The 16,137-nt window shown below is 40.8% G+C and overlaps 1 protein-coding gene and 1 non-coding gene across 3 annotated transcripts in view; both read right to left on the minus strand.

The window, feature by feature from the left end:
- The window catches only part of UBAC2 (UBA domain containing 2), a 241,561-nt gene that overhangs the window by 10,788 nt on the left and 214,636 nt on the right, over window positions 1–16,137 (minus strand). For both annotated transcript variants that reach the window (XM_066236660.1, XM_066236659.1), the window contains one exon: window positions 5,954–6,076. In XM_066236660.1, coding sequence (XP_066092757.1) covers window positions 5,954–6,076 — 123 coding nt within the window. The remainder of the gene's footprint in view (window positions 1–5,953; window positions 6,077–16,137) is intronic.
- On the minus strand, window positions 11,577–11,652 carry TRNAI-GAU (transfer RNA isoleucine (anticodon GAU)). Its single transcript has one exon. It is a non-coding gene; the product is annotated as a tRNA-Ile (tRNA).

Consider the following 16,137-nt stretch of genomic DNA (forward strand, 5'->3'; position numbering starts at 1 on the left):
AGCATTAGAGGAGAGGTCTGATATAGTGCCACTCTCAAACACATTTTTAAGTGAAGACAAGTATTTTTTTGAAGGAGAAGCCCACTGACCACACCTGCACAGTCAGCCCTGCCCTCACTGCTTCCAGGGCACCTTCTACGTGTCAGGGTAGTGCTGGGTGGGAAGCGAGAAGGGTATCGCCCCCCATGGAGCTCACCGTTTATCAATGTGCAAGTTACCAGACCAATGCCCAGCTCACTGCAACTCTAAGTATGCAGAGCAGAAGCATAAAGCACACCTCAGAACAAATACCTATTAGGGGGAAGATTGTTTTACCAGGTACTTTGGAGTTAGTGGGTTTTCAGAGACAGTAGGAAGAGAACCTCACTGAGACTTAGAGTCTTTTATATTTAATACATTTTTTCTGTTTACCAGCTAAGACAAAAAATATTTTGTGTGTTTTAAAACCAGTCTCTCCCACTTGGGCTAATGGATAGCTCAGAGAACATGCATGGGATCCACACAACGGATCACATGTCTTATAAACGCACTGTGTGGTAACAAGCCTCGTCTGGGCAAGTCTTGTAATCACCCGCACTGTAACATGTCTCCCGGGCAAGGGTAGAAGAAATGACATACATGGTTATGCTTATCATATGCCCCTTCCTCCAGGTAGTTCATCTTCCAGGGAAACTTGATGATGTAATTCCCTATTTCAAACCCTGCCCCGGTTCCTTAATGCCAACCAGCAGATGTCCACGTACCACCAAAGGCCACTGGGGAGCCTGGCCTGCCCCTTCACTGGGTGGTGCCTCTGTCCTCCTAGTCACCCTCCATTACCACCTCACTCACCTGTGCTGCCCTAAATTGGATTTGCTTTCCAGCACACCACATTTTTACAAACCATTGCCCCTAACGCTCCTAGCACTGGCAATCCTCTCTGAGTTTCAGTAGCATGCGGACACCTCCGGAGAGCCGCCTCGAGCTGTCTCCTCGCCTGGGTCCTGGCACTGGGCTTTGCACCACCTGAGGGCAGACTACTTGCCTTCTCTTCCTCTGTGTTTCAGGAACCTAGCCCAGAGGTTAGTCCATGGAGAGCAGAGAGTAGACAACTGTTGGCTAACTAGAAGGCAGGACAGATGTGAATGGAAGAGAGCAAGTCAAAATTTGTTAGCAATCCATGTTTACCTTCCGTTTGTTAAGTCTCAGCTTTGGTTTAATCTTAACTTCCTTGTCTGATTTTACCTGTGTGTCCCATTAAGCATAAACTAAAAGGTAATTTTCTAAGCTTGAGGAGAAGTTGAGAGAGATCGCTTTGGTAAGTTTTTCTCCCTTTGATTAAAAAAAAAAAGTGAAGCCAGTATTACAAAATTCATTATTTGTTAATTTTGAGTATGGGTGTAGTATAAAAACCCCTTGCTAAAAAGAAAAAAGAAAGGAGAGAAATAGAATACTATATGGGGGGGGCAAAGGTAGGTTTATAGTTGTTCGTATGGAAAATAATACAATAATAAATAAAGAATAATACAAAGAATAAACTCTGTTTCGCATACTCACAACTGTAAACCTACTTTCACTCTACTACTTATTTTTAAGATAGACATTTGAGCATTTAAAAAAAAGTTCACAGGGTGGTGTTTGAGTTGGCATTATTTTTTATTTTTGTATTTTTCTGAAGCTAGAAACGGGGAGGCAGTCAGACAGACTCCTGCATGCACCCCACCGGGATCCACCTGGCATGCCCACCAGGGGGCGATGCTCTGCCCATCTGGGGCACTGTTCTGTTGCAACCAGAGCCATTCTAGCACCTGAGGCAGAGGCCACAGAGCCATCCTCAGCACCCGGGCCAACTTTGCTCCAATGGAGCCTTGGCTGCGGGAGGGGAAGACAGAGACAGAGGAAGGAGGGGGGCGGGGTGGAGAAGAAGATGGGCGCTTCTCCTGTGTGCCCTGGCCGGGAATTGAACCCGGGACTCCTGCATGCCAGGCCGACGCTCTACCACTAAGCCAACCGGCCAGGGCAAGTTGACATTATTTTTAAAAGGGGCTGGAATAGCATCAGCAAGCAGCTATGAGGAGGCAAAGGACCTGGGGTCCGCTCAATGAGAAATAGTAGGAGGCCGCTGTGAAGATCTAAAAACCCAGAAACTTGAAAAAAGCAAAAGTACAAAAGGTGGCAAAAAATTTCTGTGGCTGTATGTTAGGTTATTAGTAGATCTAATAAGGGATGCACATTCTTTCTTAGAATATTCATTACTTTCAAAACAGATGGACCACATTTCCTACCTTAAACATATCTAATTATAATTCCTAAAGTATTTATTTACATCAGAAAAAAAAATCAAATTATCATTAACTCTTTTCCTTGGTTTAGAAAATTACCAAGTTTCTTGATGCATTAAAATTACATGACTCTGATATTAAACAAAGGAAATATAGCAAGAATATTTAATTCAAAATTAAGCATAAAAATGTTTTCATTGAAGCTGTCTTAATGTTAGCAACGTTATTTTAGATAATGTCTAGCCTCAACAAACTAAACATGAGATTATACATTAACTATAAATTTCTAAATGTTAATTATAAATGTCTTAAAGGCAAAAACAATATCTTTTAAAAATCTTTCACAGTCTCTCTGGCACCCATCACAAGAACTACCAAGAGTCTACACAATAAATAATGTCAGGGAGGCCTCTGTGTCTTCATGCAATAATGGTCTGTAACAGTCATTTTCAGGATAATCAAGAAACACACAAAAAACAAGGTTTAGAAAATCAATGAATAAGGAAGCATATGTTAAAAACAACCGTTCATGTAGTTACATCTCTTCCATAACAGCAAGGAAGAAGTGAATGCTATTTTAAACTGATACTGACAACGCGTTAACCTCACTGTTAATGAAATGATCACGAAAATGATTCATTAAAGAACCTTCAAGAGTTCAGTTCCACACATTGTCCCATTATCACTTTTTGACACCTTTTTTTTTTTTTTTTACAAAGTACCCAAACTAAGAACTATTTCACCTTTAATAACTCACACTGTTAACGGCTCTCCATGAAGAACGGGACAAGGTTCTATGAGGTAAACAGGAACAGAACTCTACTTCTTTTATCTGAAATTGAGAGCATTAGCTTATTTTTTAATCTCTTACAAATGCTGACTTATTGGGCTCTATTTTCTTATTTTGGGATAACAGTTTTTCTAGAAATTCTCTAACAAAGGTAGAAGAGAATGATGAACAAACTACAGCTCCTTAATCCACGTCTCAATCCTAAAGAATTGCTGAAATGATCAGTCTCCACTGAGAAGATGCAGGGCAAGGGCTGGATCAGTTCCTCACGCAGCCAACTGGTTTCTTCCAGAAGCCATTACTGTGGCCTAATCAAACGTGACAGTGGGAGCCTTGCCCAGAGGCCCCTCCTGAGATCCAGACAAAGTCAGAACACAGTTTTGCCAAAAAGTGACTCCAAATGGTGTTTTACTCTGGGGACAGGGATGAAGGAGGTGATGGCCGACCTTAATTTGCTTTCATAAGAAAGCATCATATGCAGAAGGAAAAGTGTTATTATTGTAATGCTATAAACTTGCTTTTAGATTTTTTAAACTCTAATTTGAAATAATGTCCAATTTACAGGAACTTTTTGATAACAGTTTACCCTGCTTACTCTTCCTCCAGACTCAGCAACAGTTACTCTGCACAGCTGCCTTCTCTCTGTCTATACGCACTCCGTCACACTTGTGTTTGCTGAGCCATTTAAGTCGCACACATCAGGTCCTTTGACCCCTTAGTACTTTATTTTCTAAGAACAAGGATCTTCTTTTTCCTAACCAGTCAGTACAGAGTTGGTAATTCTAGAAACTTAACATTAATAGAAAACTACTAATCTACAGTCCAATTTCATCAACTGACACTACAGTAACCTTTCACCTTTCCCCCTCTGTTTTCCAGTATAGAATCCATTCCAGGATCATGGATGACAATTAGTTAGCATGCCACCCTAGTCTCCTTCAATCTGGAGCAGTCTGTGACACCAGTATTGTTGAAGAATACAAGTCAGGTATTTTATGGAATGTCTCTCAGGTTGGGACTGTCTGCTTTTCCTTTATGAACAAAGTTGTGCGCCTTTTACTGTAACACACAACAGATGTGTCCTTCCCAGGGTATGCCCATCATGCTCTTTGTTCTATTATTGGTAATGTTAATTCTGATAAGCTGGTATCCAAGTTCTCCACTGTACAGTTACTTTTCCCCTTTGTAATTAATAAGTAACCTTTGTAGTTAATAAGTAATCTAATCTCAATAAGATTTTGAGATTATATAAATAGCCTGTCCTTTTTATTTATATATTTATTTTAATTTTTCTGAAGTGAGAAGAGGGGAGGCAGAGAGACAGACTCCCATATGTGCCCGACCGGGATCCACCCAGCATGCCCACCAGGGGGCGATACTCTGCCCATGTGGGGCACTGCTCTGTTGCAACCAGAGGCATTCTAGTTCCTGAGGCATAGACCATGGAGCCGTCCTCAGTGCCCAGGCCAACTTTTTTCCAATGGAGCCTTGGCTGCGGAAGGGGAAGAGAGAGACAAAGAAATAAGAGGGGGAGGGGTGGAGAAGCAGATGGGCGCTCCTTCTGTGTGCCCTGGCCAGGAATCGAATTTCCACATGCTGGGCTGACAATCTACCACTGAGCCAACTGGCCAGGGCCCTAGCCTGTTCTTTATATATTGATGATTCTTTCCTGAATAGATTTTAATTGATACTTGCAAAACTGTGGTTTTCCAATACCATCATTCTTCCTATATTTATTACTTTACATTTCACTGAAAGAAAAAGCATTTCCCTAACGCTTGCAGATGTATTTAGTATCAGTATGAACTCTTGGGTATCCTCTTCCCTACCCGTGAAGAGATTATTTATTTTGATGCTCAAATATGATGTCTCAGATTTGGCCAGTGGGACCCCTCAAGCTGTCTCCAGATCACTGTGGTATGTCCCCTCAGTTATGGAGCATTTCCGTAATTCTATGTATAAGGTAGTCCAGGCCATTTCGCACCTTCCTCACCATGGGCCTGGGGCCCACCATTTCTCTAAAGGGGCTGGGTCTTTTTAATGGGCAAAAGTATTTGGAAACTAGATCTGGGCACTGAGTGTGCTCAGTGCGCCTGGGATGCCACTGCTGATGATTCCTTTCAGTTGACAGAGCTAAGATACATGTAAATGCATATATACTTTTCAAATCTTAAATTTATGCTGATATCTCTAATTCCAGTCCAATCCTACAAGGTTCTTCCTTGCCTTCTGTTTTGTAGTCCCCCTGCCCCTTCTTTGACAGTAAGATCAACCTATTTTCTCATTTGCTGAAATATGTAATATATACAACACAATTTCCCAATTGCTATATGTATGCCACTATGAAAAATAAACATACAAACAGTTTAAGATTTCTTTTTCTTTAGACAGAGGGCATATTATGTTCAAAAGTTGCTGAAATTAATTTCCCCTCTACCCCCTATGATTGTTATTCATTTAAAATATTCATTTGCTTCTTTTTAGATTTACTGTTGTCCCTATCAATTTGCTTTTTGAATATGGAAAACAGTGACTTGATTCCTAAAATCAAAGCCATACAAAAGAGATACTCAGAAGAGCACCAATCTCTCCCCATCCATCCTTTTTCTTCTCTCTCTGCTTGTAGGGAACCAACTTTAATAGTTTCTCGTATATGTGATGTATTATAGATTTTAAAGCAAATGATCATAATCTATTTGTTTTTAAACCATGCCTTCCTCAAACTCATAAGACCCACAGTTGCCAATAAAGGCCAAAGTATACATCACTGTGACAGGTGGCAGTTTCACTGCTATCAACAATCTCTGTATTTTTATGCTTGATTTCTTTCAAGTCTTGTTCACCAAAACTGCATGAAGTTTGAAGCACTGGTTTAGGATGAGTACCAGATGTTACTGATTACCTGTTCCTCAGAAATCTCCAGGGGAGGAGATGTTTGTTGCTCAGACCGCCGTCCATCCTGATAGTTTATGTTTCGTCGCTGACGTAAAGGAGGGAAAAGACGATTCCAATTGATCATTCCTCCCTATAAAGAGATCAATATGCAGTGATCAGACACAGATGGGGCAGACCCGACATAATGCTTGGGAGAGCATTCTCTTGCAATGCCATCACATCTACAGACTGAGAAATAAAATATCATACGAATTTGTTGTATGCAAACAATCTGAATTGCACCATTCTTCAATCAATTGGATATAATCAGTAGAACGTAGTACAATGTAGAAAGAAGAGAAGGTAATGAGTCCCACCAAAGTTATCTGTGCAGTTGGGCTCCGGAAGGCAGAGACGTTCCTAACTTCACCTCACTGTGTCCCCTCTGACTCTGTCCCATCTCTGCTGACTCTAAAAAGCTCAGGGGTCTCTGGGTATGATTGAAAAAAAGGCATGGAGAGGAGGAGAATTCACTATAGGCAATTAGAAACCAGCAGCTCTTCAAAATGCTCCTCTTCCCTTTACTGAATTAAACTGAGCACGCAGGTGGAGGGAGTCTGCAGGTGGAGACAGAACCAGACTGAGGGCCAGGCTGGAGAATGGGGAGGGAAAGCTCACACACAAGAGGTGCAGTAGTATGGATCAGAGCTGCCCTCCTCAGTGGCTCTATGACAATTCAAGGTGCATGGCAATGTCACTTCTTGCTTATTCTATGTTATCAATGAAAAGAAAATCACCAAAAGAAGAAAAATATGCAATACATGATGCTTTTAAAAATAACCTACATTTTAAGCTAAATGCCAATATTTTAATTTATCAATTTAAATATTTTATATAAAAATTTTAAATTAATTATTCATTTTAGAGAGGTGAGGGGCGGGGGAGAGAGTGAGAGAGAAAGAGAGAAAGGTGGAGAGAGAAGCAGGAAGCATTAAATCCCATATGTGCCTTGACCAAGTAAGCCCAGGGTTTCGAACCAGGGACCTCAGTGTTCCGGGTCAACGCTTTATCCACTGCACCACCACAGGTCAGGCCTAAATCTCTATTTCTAGATTTAGGAAAAATTACAGATTAAAACAACCTGAAATTCTGCCTACTATACATGCCTAACAAGGCTAAGTAAAACAAAAACCATTTCCTATGTATAGCTGAATGTAAAGTGAAGACGCGGAGGCCTGAAGGCACCAGCAATGAGCTCTGGAAAACTACAGCTCTGGGTGAGCAAGTTACCAAGGACGGGGTAAGAGTGAGCACGTACTGCTAACCAGAATCTCTTGGGTTATGCCACGTATCTGAGTCTAAAAGAGGCAGTGAACTTGAGCTCACTACCTACTTATGAGCACAACCCCTAAATGGCAGCACCCTCAGTGAAAGAGAGGGCACGAAAACTGAAAGGCTGCTCTTCCTTAGGGAGGGAGCAGAAATCACGGCCTGCCTGAGACTTGAGAAATGAGAAATTTGGGCTTCGGGTTACACTATACATGTGCTGTAAGAGACCATAAAAATTGGCTCTGGGATGGAGATGGGTGTAGGGAAGGAGCCAAGCAGAAACAAATATAACAGTACTCAGGAAAGACACTTTCTTACTCTAGGGTCACATGTAACTTACAGGTAAAACTCCAGTGAAAAAAGACTCAGAATCCAAAACCCACATGGAAAAAACTCATCAGAAGCAAGAGTCAGTGTGTACAATAAATAAGAGGATTAGATTGCTAAGAACTTAAATTTAGAACAATCTGAAAAAACTATGAAATCAGAAGTTTAAAAGTGACTAAGATACAGAAGAAAAATTAAAAAATACAATATAAAATTTTTTTTAAATGTGGGGAAATTAAAAATAAAGACACGCAAAAATTTTATGGAAAAATGCAGAAATAAATTCAAATATGTAAGTGATCACATATACATAGACAAACTCACCAAATCAAGACTGAGATACTCAATTTTAAAACCCCTCCTATCCTCCCTCCCCACCCCCAATAATAGACAAACCTAAAATATAAAAACATAGACTAGTTGATGTAAAGAAATATCAGAAAAGTACTAACCAAAGCAAGCTCATGTCATTATATTCATGTCAAATAAATGCACCTCAGCGCAAAAAAGGCATTATTAGAGATAAAGTCAGTAGAATACATTGATATTATTTATCTAGAATACATAGTATCAAAATACACAAAGCAAAAATTAGAATTATAAAAAAATCAGAAATATCCCGACATATCTTTAATTTTTAGCATATCTTGATAGATCAAGCAGACAAAACTTGTAATACGGATCATAAATAAGTTTGTCTAAATGGAAGTATATAGCCTACATTCAATACCTAGAGAATATACATTCTTTTCCATTATAGATAAAATATTTATAAAAAGTGACTGTGCACTAAGTTCTATATGAAATGTCCACAAATACCAAAATATAAATATCCGACTCTATTGTCTGACCACAATGCAATTAAATTAGATATCACTATCAAAATTACACAACATAAAAACCCATACAATTGGAAATAAAAAGTAGAAAATATCATAACGGAATTTAGAAAAGTATCTAAAAGTTAATAATCACCTTATCTGGTATACTGTACAATATTAGAACTTATCTCAGGAATCTTAGAAAAAATAGTAATGTAATTCACATATTTACAGGTTAAAGAAAAAAACCCAAATGCTCAATCAATAGATATGAAAACAATTTGGTAAAACTTAGTATCCACTCATGAAGAGACAAGAATGACTCTTACCACCTCTTGCATTCAACATAAGACACAGCATAATAAGAACCAAACTAACTAAACATAAAAGAACATGCAGAAGGAAGGAAAGGGAGAAACAAAACTCTCATTATTCACACAGGATAACTGTCCACCTAGAAATTGGGAGCTCATAAGAGAGTATGAGATAAAGTATCAATAACATTCCTCTACTGTGATCATTCAGAAAATTACAAAAAATTACTATTTACAAACAGATATAAAAATTATTAGGTACTTAGAAATTAAATTTAAAAAAAGCTCAGTGAAGAAAATAGTAAACTTGGTTGAAGGATATCAGAAGACCTAAATGAGTGGCAACACCGTACATTCCTACCTGGGAAGACCTGATACTGTGATCCACCCACACACTACCAACTCTAGTCTAGAGCAGACTGCTGGATGACTCTCAATATCCATATTCCCCTTTCTTTAAAAATAGGACTTTTGGTGTGACTCAAGATTACTGCATTTCTCAGCTTCCTACTACGTGGACTCACTTCTGCAAGGCTGTAGAAGCAGAAAGGGCATGTGGGACTCCAGGAGAACCTTAAAGGCAGGGGTACAACCTTCCTTGTCCCTTCCTTCTCCTTCCTGGAGCTCAGGCAGCCAGGCTGGGCAGTGGGGTGGAAGCTTCAGGCTGAGGACAAAGTAGCAGCCAGAGAAAAGGAGTCTGAGGCCCAGCAATTTCATGCCATTGCCCCACCAGCTCGGAACTGTCAATACCTTGTCTAAGATTTATTTATTTTTTGTATTTTTGTATTTTTGTATTTTTCTGAAGCTGGAAACAGGGAGAGACAGTCAGACTCCCGCATGCGCCTGACCAGGATCTACCCGGCACGCTCATCAGGGGGCAATGCTTTGCCCACCAGGGGGCGATGCTCTGCCCCTCCAGGGCGTCACTCTGTTGTGACCAGAGCCACTCCAGCGCCTGAGGCAGAGGCCACAGAGCCATCCCCAGCGCCCGGGGCCATCTTTGCTCCAATGGAGCCTCGGCTGCGGGAAGGGAAGAGAGAGACAGAGAGGAAGGAGAGGGGGAGGGGTGGAGAAGCAGGTGGGCACTTCTCCTGTGTGCCCTGGCCGGGAATCGAACCCGGGACTTCTGCATGCCAGGCTGATGCTCTACCACTGAGCCAACCAGCCAGGGCCTAAGATTTGTTATTTTGCCTGACTCATGGTGATACAGTGGATAGTGTTGACCTGGAACACTGAGGTTGCCAGTTTGAAGCCCCGACGTTGCTGGCTCTGAGCATGGGCTTGTTAGTGTGAGGTCACTCGCTTGAGCAGGGGGAATTGTCCACACGATTCCAAAGCTCACCAGCTTGAGCCTAGGAGGTCGCTGGCATGAAAAGCCCAAGGTGGCTGGCTTCAGCAAGGGGTCACTGACACAGCCCAGGTCAAGGCACATACAAGAAGCTCAACTGATGCACAACTAAAGTGAAAGCAAATAAAAGGTGATACTTCTCACCCTCTCTCCTCCCTTGGAAGTAATCAATACACAATTAAAGTGAAAGCAACTACGAGTTGATGCTTCTCACCCTCTCTCCCCTTTCCTCTCTCTCTCTCAAAAAGAAAAAAAAAAAAGGGAGTGTTATTTTGTGTTTTCTGTCATACTTTTCCTAAGTGCTATATAAGCAAAATTCAAAAGTGTGTGTGTGTGTGTTTTGGTGGATTAAACAACATGAAATTAATGGTCAAAACTGGACAAATATTTGGAAGGTGTATAGTAAGGGAGGATTTTTCTCTACTAGTTATTAGGATTCACTGTTAAACTGTAGTAATTAAAGTAGAACGGTATTAGCACATGATCAGCATACCACAAAGAAACAGGAGAGAGAGAGAGAGAGAGAGAGTTAAGAAATCAAAAGTAAACCCAGCACATGATAGAAGAGGAATTATAAGTCATCAGGAAAAGGACAGACCATTTAGTGAACAGTACTGGAACAACGGCTATAGATATCAAAAAAGATAATATTATACCTTTACTTTGTGCCACATATAAAAATTTATTAAAAAATAACCCCGCCCTGGCCGGTTGGCTCAGCGGTAGAGCATCGGCCTAGCGTGCGGAGGACCCGGGTTCGATTCCCGGCCAGGGCACACAGGAGAAGCGCCCATTTGCTTCTCCACCCCTCCGCCGCACTTTCCTCTCTGTCTCTCTCTTCCCCTCCCGCAGCCAAGGCTCCATTGGAGCAAAGATGGCCCGGGCGCTGGGGATGGCTCTGTGGCCTCTGCCCCAGGCGCTAGCGTGGCTCTGGTCGCAACATGGTGACGCCCAGGATGGGCAGAGCATCGCCCCCTGGTGGGCAGAGCGTCGCCCCTGGTGGGCGTGCCGGGTGAATCCTGGTCGGGCGCATGCGGGAGTCTGACTGTCTCTCCCTGTTTCCAGCTTCAGAAAAATGCAAAAAAAAAAAAAAAAAAAAAAAAAAAAACCCAAACACTCCATAGATTAAAGATTTAAATATGGAAAGCTGGATTGTTAAAAATTTTAGAAGAAATAAGAGAATATTCTTTTTTTTTTTTTTTTTTTTTTTTTAAGGTTTTTAAGCTGGAAACGGGGAGAGACAGTCAGACAGACTCTCGCATGCGCCCGACCGGGATCCACCCGGCACGCCCACCAGGGGCGAAGCTCTGCCCATCAGGAGGCGATGCTCTGCCCCTCTGGGGCGTCGCTCTGCCACGACCAGAGCCACTCTAGCGCCTGGGGCAGAGGCCAAGGAGCCATCCCCAGCGCCCGGGCCATCTTTGCTCCAATGGAGCCTTGGCTGCGGGAGGGGAAGAGAGAGACAGAGAGGAAGGAGGGGGGGTGGAGAGGCAAATGGGCGCCTCTCCTATGTGCCCTGGCCGGGAATCGAACCCGGGTCCCCCACACATCAGGCCGACGCTCTACCGCTGAGCCAATCAGCCAGGGCCAAGAGAATATTCTTTATATCACTAGGACAGGAAAGAATTTCTATAACAAAATTATTTTAAAAAATCACAAAAAGGATGGCTAAAAATTATTATAAGAATTTTATTTGACTAAACAAAGTTGGAAGACAAAGTACAGATTAAGAAAAGTGTTTGCAATGTATAGCTGACAAAGAATAATATCCAGAATATATAAAGAATATTCACAAATCAATCAGAAAGAAATTAACAATTCAAGAGAAAAATGGACAATATATATGAATAGACAGTTTCATATATATTAGAAGAGGAAACCCGAGCCCACAAATATAAGAAAAGGTGTTCAACCTCCTGAATAAGTAGGAGGTACAAATTAAAACAGCAATAAGTTATTTCATACTACAGGATGGGCAAAAAAAAAAGTCTAATAATACCAAGTATAGGGATGAAGGAAATTGAAACTCTACATATTGTTAATGAGACAATAAATTGGCACAAAATTTTGGGCAGCAATATGTCAAAATCTAGTGAAAACAGAGTGTTCTTTGACCCAGAAATTTCATCTCCAGGTAGCTACGAGTGCCTACTGGGACATTTATGAGAATGTCCTGTGAAGCACTGATTATATTTAAAAAATGTAAAATATTAAATTATCCCTAAGTAGTAAAAAAACAAAGTGTCTCTATTATATAAAAGATTAGAAGATTTGGTCAGAGTAATGGCAGTATGAGAGATACTCCTGATCTCTCCCCTTGAAAATTCAATAAATTGAACAACTATAATGCAGTGAAAGAACCCCAACTGGGCTTGCAGACATGCACCTGAAAGATCAGTGCACTGAACGGACTAAAGGTGAGTCTGGGTGAAAAGAAAGGTGGAAGATAAAATACATTTATGGTGGGGTTTGGAGAGGAGAGGAGACAAACCTGGAGTGACTGGGCTTTTTTTTTTCACTGCTGGACTACAGAGAGGAGGGAAGCTTGAGCTCTCTGGATTTTGTCTCAGGGGTACAGAGAGGGGAATTTGGGAGTAACTGGGTCTCCTTCTGCTGGGAGGAGTGGTAAGACAGAGGGGCAGAGGGAAAGATAAACCAAAGCAGCCGGAGCACAGGGTCACAGCCAGTGTTCTCGTGGTCTGCCAGCAGCCTGCACTTGGCAAAGAAAGAGAAAGCTAAAGTGCAGCCTCCCAGCCTCCTAGCTTCCCACCTCTCTCACCTTGTGGTAGAGACAAACTCCACAGCTAGCTCTCAAGAGCCAAGCTCTCCCCTGAAGAACAGAGGTGCTCCGTGTCTGATCCCCAGGTCTTTTTGTTTGTTTGTTTTTTACAGGGACAGAGAGAGAGTCAGAGAGAGCAATAGATAGGGACAGACAGACAAGAATGGAGAGAGATGAGAAGCATCAATTATCAGTTTTTCGTTGCGACACCTTAGTTGTTCACTGATTGCTTATATGTGCCTTGACTATGGGCCTTCAGCAGACTGAGTAACCCCTTGCTGGAGCCAGCAACCTTGGGTCCAAGCTGGTGAGCTTTTTGCTCTGGCCAGATGAGCCCACGCTCAAGCTGGTGAGCTTGGGATCTTGAAAGTGGGTCCTCCATATCCCAGTCTGACTCTCTATCCACTGCGCCACTGCCTGGTCAGGCCCCAGGTCTCTTGAGATGTGGGAAGGAGTGCCCAGAAGTCTGAGATCACCATTGCTAGAGCCGTAAAGCAGAAACTGTAAAGCCAAAGCCGTAAAGCAATCACAACACACTCCACCTACCAACGCAACTGCAGCCCCACCTACATGATTGCCACAGCAACATCTCAGTGAAGGACAGCCCAGGAACTTCACAGAGCTAAAAGTTGTAATACAGTGACAACTACTGGAAGAAACCTCCCAAAATTTATTTTTCCGCCCCCCCATTTTTCCTTTTTTATTCTTATTCATTTTTCTCTTTTGAATTTCACTTTCTTTAACGTTTACATTTTTAATTATTATTTTTATGTGAGTGTTTTGTTGACTTTTTGTTTGCTTTCAACTTATTTTTCTGTGGTTTTTCTTGTCATAATTTTTAAAACATTTTTTTTCTTTATTTTAATTTTTATTTAAATTTTTCATTTTTTTAATTGTTTCTTTTGGTTAGGGTTCTTAACAAAACCACTCTCAAATGCCATCAAGGAAGAAAAAATTGAACACCATGGCCACACAAGACAGAGATGTAGTTCAGAAAGAAAATGAAAAATCTCCAGAAAAAAAAATCTCAATCACACAGAAATCTTAGCAGTAAATGACAGAGAAATCAAAATTAAAGTTCTGAAAATACTCAGTGAGATTCAGGAAGACACCAATAGGCAATCTAATGAGCTCAGAAAGCAAATTAATGAACGAAACGAATACCTCACCAAGGAGATGAAAACTTTGAAAACAGAGATGAAGAATTCAATACATGAATTGAGGACTGAGATAGCAAGTTCAGCCAATAAAACAAGCCAGATAGAGGAAAGAATCAGTGACATCAAAACCAGGCTACTAGAGAAGATATAGAGAACAGCAGAGAGACTTATAATTAAAAAAAAAACAAACCTAAGAGAGCTCTATAAAAATTGTCTGACTCGATTAGAAAGAGCAATATAAGAATAATGGGTATAGAAGAAGAAGAAGAGAGGGAAAAAGGAATGGAGAGCCTATTCAAACAAATTAATGAGAATTTCCCAAGCCTATGAAAAGAGTTAGAGCCTCGAATCCAAGAAGCAAAAAGAACACCAAGTTACCACAACCGAAACAGACCTATTCCAAGGTACATTTAATAAAACTGTCAAAAATTAATGACAAAGTATCCTCAAGGCAGTTGGGGAAAAGAAGAACATAACATATAATGGAAAGCCCATTAGGTTACCATCAGACTTCTCAGCAGAAACTGTACAAGCCAGAAGAGAGTAAACCCAAACATTCAAAGTGAAAGAGAAAAATTATTAGCCAAAAATACTATATCCATCAAAGTTATCCTTCAAATATGAAGGAGAAATAAAACTTTTACTGACATACAGAAGCTGACGGAATTTATCACCAGAAAACCCTACTGCAGGAAATACTCAAGGGGGTTATTTGACTAGATACAAAGAACAAAACAAATCAAAACTACAATACAAGTAAGAGCCCCAACAAGGTCACAATAAAAACAAGGATAATCTGTGACAACAATAACATAAAAGGTGAGAGGTAAAGATCTGCAGAAGCACTCATAAGACAAAGGACTCTAATACAGTGGTACCTTGAGATATGAACAGACCAACATAAATTTTTTTTTTTTTTTTTTAAAGATACGAGCTGCGACTCGGTCTGTATTTTTGTTCGGGATCCGAGCAAATTCTGAGTTACAAGTCGTGATTCAGGAAGCTGCCGCTAGTTGGTGCATGAGTGCAGTATCGGCAGTTTGATATATGAGTTGACTGACGAGCTTGGTTACAGAACAAATTAAATTCATATCTCAAGGTACCACTGTACATATGAATATTTTGCTCTTAATAACCTAATGGTAACCACCCAAGAAAAAGCCACCACTGAAACACACTGCTTAAAAAAAGAAATGAGAAAGAAGTATGGAACCACCCAAAAACAACTGACAGAAACAAAAAAGAGAAGAACCAAACAAGACACAGAGCTATCAGAAAACAAAACAAAATGGCAATAGGAAATCCTCAAGTGTCAATTATTACCCTAAAAGTAAATGGATTGAACTCACCAATAAAGAGACACAGAGTAGCATATTGGATCAAAAAGCTAATCCCAATCATATGCTGCCTTCAAGAGACACATCTAAGCTGCAAGGACAAAAGTAGATTCAAAGTGAAAGGTTGGAAAATGATTCTACAAGCAAATAATACTCAAAGAAAAGCAGGTGTAGTCATACTCATATTTGACAATGCTGACTTCCACAAAGGTAACCAGAGACAAAAATGGACATTTCATAATGATAAAGGAGATACTGTATCAAGAAGACATAACACTCCTTAATATATATACACCTATTCAGGGAGCACAAAAATATGTAAAACATCTACTAATTGATCTAAAAATAGAAGCAGAAATAACACAATCATACTTGGAGATTTCAACACATCACTGACGGCTTTCGATAGATCATGCAAACAGAAAAAAAAATAAAGAAATATAGGCTTTAAACACCACTCTGGACCAAATGGACATAATAGACCAGGGGTCCCCAAACTTTTTACACAGGGGGCCAGTTCACTGTCCCTCAGACTATAAAAAAAAACTATGAACAAATCCCTATGCACATTGCACAGATCTTATTTTAAAGTAAAAAAAACAAAACGGGAATAAATACAATATTTAAAATAAAGAACAAGTAAATTTAAATCAACCAACTGACCAGTATTTCAATGGGAACTATGCTCCTCTCACTGACCACCAATGAAAGAGGTGCCCCTTCCGGAAGTGCGGCGGGGGCCGAATAAATGGCCTCAGGGGGCCGCATGTGGCCCGCGGGCCGTAGTTTGGGGACCC

The sequence above is a fragment of the Saccopteryx bilineata genome, chromosome 6 (assembly GCF_036850765.1).
Source record: "Saccopteryx bilineata isolate mSacBil1 chromosome 6, mSacBil1_pri_phased_curated, whole genome shotgun sequence".
NCBI lineage: Eukaryota > Metazoa > Chordata > Mammalia > Chiroptera > Emballonuridae > Saccopteryx > Saccopteryx bilineata.